Source organism: Scomber scombrus, chromosome 15 (assembly GCF_963691925.1).
Source record: "Scomber scombrus chromosome 15, fScoSco1.1, whole genome shotgun sequence".
Classification (NCBI taxonomy): Eukaryota; Metazoa; Chordata; class Actinopteri; order Scombriformes; family Scombridae; genus Scomber; species Scomber scombrus.
In genome coordinates, this window is record NC_084984.1 from 27,312,251 (window position 1) to 27,321,459 (window position 9,209).

At 37.6% G+C, this 9,209-nt stretch overlaps 1 protein-coding gene across 1 annotated transcript; it reads right to left on the reverse strand.

Annotated features, from left to right (window-relative positions):
• Window positions 1–1,198: 1,198 nt before the first annotated feature.
• dpm2 (dolichyl-phosphate mannosyltransferase subunit 2, regulatory) lies at window positions 1,199–4,325 on the reverse strand. The gene is made up of 4 exons (XM_062435076.1): window positions 4,249–4,325; window positions 3,040–3,129; window positions 2,676–2,778; window positions 1,199–2,515 (listed from the first exon to the last, which is right to left on the reverse strand). The coding sequence occupies exons 1-4, from the start codon at window positions 4,249–4,251 to the stop codon at window positions 2,460–2,462; spliced, it is 252 nt and encodes an 83-aa protein (XP_062291060.1). The 5' UTR covers window positions 4,252–4,325; the 3' UTR covers window positions 1,199–2,459.
• Between the last annotated feature and the right edge of the window lie 4,884 nt (window positions 4,326–9,209).

Consider the following 9,209-nt stretch of genomic DNA (forward strand, 5'->3'; position numbering starts at 1 on the left):
GTGTCTATACCCATATTCATATTAAATGAATCTACTGTTTTATGACATGGTAAAAGTGGGGGGTCCAAAGTAATCCAAACTGATTTTAAAAAGATAGTTCAGTATTATTTTTGACAGTGTGAGAAATAGCAGCGTGGCGTGAGTTCGTGTGAAAACCCTAACCCTAACCCCTAACCCCTAACCCTAACCCCTCTGATCATAGCCAACCAGCCTGCCTCGTCACCTCTCTGGTAACTGATTTAAAGTCACAATACCAAAGAGATAAACGCACTTTGTTTCCCAACATCTAAATTTGACCGCTATTCCACCATTGGGAAACGTGGCTCTGAAAAGCTAACCTGTGTTAGCGCACGAATAGCACGAGTCAATAGTCTTCAGTGCCCACATCACTTCAGCTGACAATAGATCATCGGATGCAGCGATGGATCGGTCGAGCGTCTGTCGTTGTGTCACAGCTATACCGATGCTAGCCGTGCTCGCAGAAGCAGTAACATCACATGTGTTTAGCAGGTGTGAAATATGTGGCGGTCTGTCGAGCGGCCTTTAGGTTGTCTTCATGCTAATCGAAGCCGCTTCCCCCATGCTGCCAATGTCAAAAGTTTTGCTGCAGAGCTTCCATCCAGCATGGCTAAAGTCTGCCTCTCTCTTGAGCCAAATCCTATATTTGTCATTGGAAAGCCACACATTATTAAAAACACACTTGACTGGCATTTTTTTTCCCAGATTAGCCTCCTGCTAGCTAGCTGGCTTACTTCACTGGCTCATGAGACATTCCCGCTGCCAACTATCAGCGTACTTGTATATCATGTGAGTGAAGTTCATGCAGCCCGTCTTCCATCCGTTATCTTTGATATCACATCAGACCATCTCTAATTCAAAACTTTTCCAAAACATTCACCTAATTCAGTTTTTCTTATTTCATAACTTTTCCAGGTATTTCAATGACTCTGCAAAACCCTGCAAAATACAAAACAATGATGTCACAGGGCAGATGAAGACTGCTGATATACTTCTCTGTAGGTATTTGTAGCTCGTCACTACCCCCATGACTACAGCTGCAGTAACTGAACGCTTATGAAATATGAAGAGAACATGTCATTCAATAAACACACCGTGTTTCCCAGCATGAGTGCTTTATTCAACAGGAAAATCGTTACTGTATCTCATATAGTACTAAAATAGACTTCCATACAGTATGTCACAATGTAGATAGAATCAAACTTTTATTTAACTTAGAATTCTGACATTTGTTTACACACTGACACATATTTACCTCCACCCATGCAGTTGGAATTCTGTCAATTACCACATAAACCATAAAAGACTATTTGTTCTGGAAATTATGATGAAAGTAGTTATTATGTTTGAGGACTGGACATTTACTCATTCCCATCATCACATGTCCTTTAAGAAGCAGAAGTGTGCTGACTCCCAGTGTTACATTATGGGTTGTTATTGTGTAATCTGTTTTTCTTGCTTTAATCATTCCTCCTGTTCATACTGACCTCTGACCATTAGAAGATCTCTTCATAATGTTTACAATGGAAGTGATGGAGGACTAAATCCACAGTCCTCCTTCTGTGGAAACGTGTATTTAAAAGTTGATGTGAAGCTAATATGAAGCTTCTTATTATGATGGCTCGCGTAACATGTTTACTGCCAAGGTGATAAAAGAAAAATCCTGATGACTCAAAATGTGGGGAAACCTCCTCCCTTTAGTGCCGAAACTTTTTGGCACTGAAACATCTGTCAAGCAGCCAAATGAAATGCAGCTGCTGTAGAGCGTCGGTGTGTGAGCGAGTGAGTCAGCTCCACATCAGAACATCCAACAAGCTGCATGATCATGGGATTTACAATCACAGAATTAGCTTCGGGGAAACAGTAAGAGAAAGTATATATTATCATCAGGGCCAAAGTAGTATCTGACACACGAGTTACATCAGACTGCTGCCAGGTCTCCCTTTGAAGTAGATGTTCCCAATGAAATAAGATGTTGATATATGAGCTCACAATGTTCTAAACTCTTTATCTTAACAACTTTGAGGACAGAACATACCAGCTTACAGTTAACAGTGATTTCTCACTATTCTCAAAACATCTTTTTTTTTTTAATGTGACCCCTCAAGTCGACTTTTATTTAGTAAAAAAATAGACAAACAGTGCAGTCTGTGCATTGCTTTCAACTCCAAACCTTTCAAAATTCAACACACAGCAGCTTTAATTTAATACTAATTCTACTTGGCGACTCTAATTCAACTGAAAATACAAACAAATAATATAAAATAAATCCCAAAGAGCTTTTTCTTTAACAAATATAACTTTGTGAGCTTGAACATCAGCTGTTCAGGAGACATTATCAGAGACTGGAGGAATGATTGTTGTGTGTCGGACCACCAGAAAGAGTTCACGGCTACTTTTACATACTTATAAATCCACAGCAGTCACTCTTAAAATCCTGATTAGTCCGCTTTCTTTGGCTTGCGATTCTTCCACATGATAACAGCAGTGAAGGCTCCTGTGGACAAAACAGGTATAGTGTTAAATTTGAAATAGAAATGACACGTTCTCACATATGCAAAAAAATGTAAAGGGTTTGTCTGCAGAGTCTATATAAAAGTGTGAATACTGAGGTGTGTGTGTGTGCTGTGTTTTAGGGGTGCACATACTCTTCTCACCTATACAGAGGAGCAGTATTACCGCTGCAATGCCAGGAAGAATGACCGAGTATTCCCGGGGAAGAAAATACTTATGGAGAAGGTGATCACTGTCCACGAAAGGCTGGAAAAAGGGGAAAAATATTGCATCAAACATTTCATTTAGTTCTTTTATTGAAATTCCAGTCAGCGACAGACATGACAGGACCAGGAGTGATGCAAGTTTTAAGCAACATCAAACAACCTCCTGTTTTTGGTTGTTTGATGAGCCGAAGGGTGTGGACACAGCAGAAAGGGGGTTTAGGAGACAAAGGCCTTGAAACATAAGCTGGACATTAAAATGATGGTCCCCGAATGGGAGGTTAGGGACCGAGGCAGCACCTACCAGGACGATGACCCAGACGGAGTAGTACGTAAACAGCAGGAGGCTGAAGACTACGAGACTCATGCCAGCCGCTTGGTCCACTCCTGTAGCCTGAAAACACAGAAACAGCAGCTGAGCAGAAAGCACATGACGGCTGATATGTGGGTTGTTTTGGTTTTTTTTTTTTTAAATATCCCAAAGACCTCATTGTGAAGGATTTAGGGATAAAAGTGTTTCACAAAAAATACACAATGTTTGACCTAAAGGAATACAGCACTTCCATAAAGTGGGGGCATGAAACTGATTTTAAAAGAGGCTTCAGAGGCCAAGATATGCTTGATTTTAGTCCTGCATTTAACTTCATGTAACATTCCTAACCTGTTATATCAAATCTGTTAACCTCCATGTCATTTTCTCACTTTAGAAAGCTCATTCAGAGACAACTGATGTCACAGCCTGAGTAGTAGTCATTTATGATTAGTAAAAGTATGAGTAAAATTGGTGGAATGCTCCTTTGAATGAGCAAACCTTGCTTATATTATTATTTTTGATGTACAATTTCTAGGCAGCAGTCTCTTTTTTTTTTTTTTTTTTTTTTTTACAAATAGAACAGTCTCTCATTCTGTCTGAAGAGTTCATGCAATTGAGCTGAAACATGTTCATTCACTCAGTATTACTCAGACATGTGGTTAGACAGGGGACCTAACTACCTGCAGTGACAGCACAGCGCGGTCATGTTTCCCACCAAACTCCATTCAAATATCTGAAGATTATACGCGGCGTCGCTTATTTGTCAACCTACACGTATAGCACAACATATATACATTAAATTCCCGAATAACACTGCTCCGTTGTAAATTCGGCGTAGAAGAATTTACATAATTACCCACAAATTCCTATAAAACCTCTTAGTTTACATGACTGAATGGCGCTGATAAGCTGTTGGAAAGTTGACAGAGTCTTGAAGCTCTTGAGTTAATTATGGACTTTGTGGCACGATCAAGTCATTCCGCAGTAAAGTGACACAGAGACGAAAGTACGTTGTCCATTTAGATGATTTAAGTAACGCAAACTACCTAAATGTAAGCTAACGTTAACATGAATGTCTCCAACATGTGAACATGTGTTTAACTAAATACACGTTATTCGCCGTCCTTTTTAATGAGTTACAGTTCTAAATAGCTGCCTTTAATTCATTCAGTTTAAATTTAATCAGCTAATCTTTCTTACCATTTCTAACAGGTATTGTTGTTTGCTGACGTTTCCTGGTGTTCTTCTTCCTGGTGATAAATCAGGCAGATTAAATGCATTTGAGGGTCTCTGCTGCCGCCTGCTGGCCAATTCGCGAGTTGAAGCCACTGCTACTCCATGTACAGTATGCCAAATGTATTCCCCAGGATGGTGAAGTCATGAGCCGCCCTACTCCGCCTCTGATTGGCTAGTACTCATTGTCTTCGTTGGTTAGGTTGGTTAGGATTGGGTATGAAGAGTGAGATTATCAAGGTAAGCCAATCAGAGAGAGAGTAGGGCGGTTCGTGACTTTGCCATCCTAGTATCCATCGGAGGAAGAGTTATTCTGGTAATTTACTTAATTGAAAGCAGCAATATAACGCTATAAATTTACTCGATTACAAGCAATACTCACTGTTACTTGTTTTATTGTTAATGCAATAACATGTAAGCAATATAATGTTGCATTTTATTAAAATGGAGCCTATTTTAGCTGCTTTGTACACTGCTGGAGAGTTTAACCCGATCATATATTTTATGTTAACTCATGAATCTGAAAAGCAACTATTAACTAAAGTTATTAAATAACTGTAATGTAGACAAAGAACAGAATGTCCCTCTGAAATCTAGTGAAGTAGGAGTATCAAATAAAGTAGCATCAAATGAACATATTCAAGTACAGTACACAAATGTACAAAAGTGCAGTAATCAAGTAAATGTACTGGCTCGACTGGCAGTGTCTCATTTATAACATTATACTTCTGTTTCATCTCAGCTATAGGTTATACACAAATAGAACAATAAATCACTAAAATGTGACAAAATTATTTTATCAAGTTTAAATTCTAGCTTATTTATTTGTCATTCCAACCATATCTATTAAATACTAACAAGGTTTTCTGCTCATTGTTTATCTGTCTGATTACATATTATTATTATTTATTTTATTTTATTTATTTTTTCTTTTATTGTATTTTTTTCTTTCTTTATTTCCTTTTCTCTTCTTTCCTTTAAAGAACGTTATTTTACATATCAACCTGCCCCCAGGGACTAAAGATGGAAATTAGCCACTGGCTATAATCTTGTGTATTTACATGTTAATGTTTTTTTGATTAATATGCATTGTCCCTGTCTTTTAAATAAATAAATCTACAAATACATACAGCAGAACACATTATGCATTCCTCAGGACCAAAGTGCAAGAGAAATAGAATGAATAACTAATCATACAATACTGATACAATACATATATATATATATTTGGAATTAATAAATTCATAAGTTTCAATGATTTACAGTTAATGTAATTCAGCATGATATGTGCTCTTAAATAAATCCACATTAAACACAGAATGATGATAATTCTTTGCAGTTTTATTTGGTATGCATGTTAATGCAAATAATTCACAATTCATTGCTGCTTTGTTTACACACAGTTATTAATAGGACAGATCATCTCAACTCTCAGTGTGACTTTTACATGTATTTTCTGACCTTTTAATAAAAGAGGAGAAAACATTTGTATGTGGAGTTACATTTGGAAAAAAAAAAAAACATAACATTTTCCATTCAGAAGTTAAAAGTTTACCTAAAATGTAGACAGAATGGTGTTTATTTAATATATTGATGCTGATAGAAGTGTTTTATATGGTTCATATATTAATTTGACAAGTACAGGTGCAAACTGAATTTAATAAGTTACAAAAGTTAGAGTAATCTCTATATTTTTTGCACCTCTTTCCTATGCAAATCAAATCTATATCACAGCTAAAATTGCATTAAAATCCCAATTTAATTATGCAATGATTAAGAAAGAAAAAAAAAAAAAACCTTTCACCCCATGCAGAAAAGCACTGAGCTGAATATATGTAGTTAATAACGTCACAGGTTACACACTGTCAAGTACAAAAGGAAGGAAAAAAGAACAAATCACAGTGTATAGTGGTCAATTCTCCAACCAAACCGTTCCCTTTACCGTTAATATTCTCTAATGAACACGTACTTCAATGTTAAATAATGACTTTATCCTTTCACTCCCATCTCACCATACAGTATTTGCTTTTAGAGACAATTCTGTACAAATGTGTGTAGACCAGCCTGCTGGTCTGAAAGTTAGTAGATTGGAGGGTTACACCTGTAATGATGCTCAAATCAGATCTCTCCACTATGTACAGGGAAGGACTGAACCCTTGTACATATGGAATATAACCATGAAGAGATAAATATAGACAGCTATTGGAAGAAATGATCAGAAAAGCAGGTTTTGTTAAAAGATATAGAAATGACAATACTTCTTATTCCCTTACTTTACATTCCTAGTTTTTGGTGTATTAGTGTGGACGGCAATGGAAAACTGCTGTGGCCGGAATCCGTTGTGATACATAAACATCACCAGTATTGATCCTATAGTACTAATGCAGTATCTAACCAGGTTGTGATGGATTAAAAAGGAAGCTTTCCATTCTCTGAAAGTCTACTATGCATGACCTGCATGCACTGACACACATATACAGTATCAACATTAACATTCACATACCGCAGACACACAAACACACAAACACACACAGTGAGGATCTATTGTATATTGTCAGTCCTGGTACAACGGGGGGCTTTGTGCTGCTGCAGCTGTGGGTCTGACCTCACAACATCAGGGCCACAGTATCGCTGTGAGCCCCCCCCCCCCCCCTACACAAAGTGACAGGGATAGAGTTTACACATGCCGTTCAACTATGAGACTGAAAACGGGACTTTTTCTTTTGAATTGCGACCCTACAGTAGGCTGTGTTGCAGCATCCTTACAGAAACAAAAGCTGCTAACGCTACAAAGTGCAATGAGTTCTCAGGTTTTGTCTTTTTTTTGGTAACTGCTGTGAAGCCAGAATGGAAGCAGGGCAGCAGCCAATAGGAGGCTAGTATTCATCTAGTCAGGTTCATTAATATAAGCATGTCTCATCTAAACTGAATCAATATATATATCAACAATGAATTAGATGACTATGTTTTATATGAAAGGGGTTCAGTTGTAGTAGTGACAAATCAACAGTCAATTATCACCCATCTCTGCAGTTTCCCTCAGTTCTATATGGAGCTTGTTAGCATCTTTTTGCTTATTTCTTTAGGGTTTCCAGCCCCTTAGGCAGCTGCACTCACTGAACAAGCTCCGATCGATCTAATGTGCCCTACCTGCACAGCACCAAGTAGCAGACGTGCAAAGTTAGCGACTAGCAGGGGAGCGTAGTGGAGCGTTTGGTAGCTAAAGCTTCAGATATTTCACTCTGGAGGTGGAGGAGACCAAAAACAGAGCTAAAATTAGAATGAATACTGACATTAAACCAGGAAGGCAAGCTTTTAAATGATGAATGATAATGTTGCTCCATGTCTGCTAACATGGAATTATGTTATCTTGTGTTTACAGCTTGTTCCAAAAAAATAAAGAATGCAGCCGGTTGCAATGTAACATGCTTTTTTAAGGCTCTGGGTTTCGAGTAATCTGTGTGTGCTTACTGTAATGTATATCGAAGGGGTGTGACATGGATGAGATAAACTGTGGGATTAGAGTTCAGGTAATCAAACACATCACCAAAAAAAAATCTCACATTCTTGATTGGTTTACAAGAGAATTCCAAATTTTCAAAGAGTGAAAAAGTATTTAGTAAGTGCACAGTATGGACAGTTACATATGGCCAGCCATATGAATGCCGACAAATGTAACAGAAAAAAAAAAAAAAAAAAAAACAACCTATAACATGTCTTTAAGTCATTTCAGAAAACCATGTCATCATTTCCTTTTAGTGGTTTCTAACAATCCTCCTCAGAAAGTACATGTGTGCAAAATAGTGTATAAGTACATATATATATATATATATAAACAGTGATCAAATAACATCAAAATATAATAAAAGGATTTAAGTTTCTGTTCCAGTTTCAGGCTGACTTTGACTCAGTCTGCCCTCTATGAGAGCCATCGGTGGCTCTCGCATTAGTTGGGTCCTTGTCATCTTGTTCAATTATCTGATGATGTCATATTTACCAGGAGTCAAAAAGCCAAAAAGTCAGACATAAACGGCCCTCTATGTTCCTGTCAGCAACCTGAACATGATGCTCATCACTGCCTGTAGGCTTTTTATATTTCATTATATTCCTCATGATAGGAAAAAAAACCAACCTGGTATATTGTTGTATCTTGTTAGCTGATCAGGTACCACTTCCTGGTGGTAAACTAAGAAACGTTCCGTTATACGAGTATGACGAGGACTTCCCCAATGCGTCGTCATTTCAGTGTTGCACTACGATTCCCACAATGCAGTGGGTTTTCATGGTATCATTCAAGTAATTTGTGCAATCAGCACTTGTCGATGTTTCAGTGGGTGTGTTTCAGACCGGTCCCTCGTTCGGTATGTAGTGAAGTGGATTTCTGATGAAGTCACTGATGAGTTAAACACTGTGACAATGATGGCAGCACAGGACAATGATGTCACATCTATGACATACACTATCTGTACCTGTAGTTGTAGCAATGCTTACGATATATTTTAAATGTAAAGAGTGGGATCCTGTATGTTTGTATGATATATATATTCTGTATATATAAGATTATTGGCCAATATATCGATATCGGAATTTTTTTACTCCCTAATATCTGTATCAGCATCAGCTTTAAAAATCCAGTATCAGTCTGGCCCCGTCTTGGCTAAGATGTAAAAAATTTGAGTATCAATAAAAAAGTGCAATAGAAAAAAAGTGAAGGAATAAATGATGACGTACATGACTGTAACGTTCATCTTTTATTCATTTGATTATTTACACCTTTGCTTTCCCTGCTGTCACATGTCACAATGTGTGTTTTTTGTGTGTCACATCCGATCAGTGAGAACAGCAAACAAACAAACACGTTCGCTGCTTTTTGAAAAAATCGCTCTACTAATTTTCTAAGAGGATCTCGGTAGAAATGACGACATACT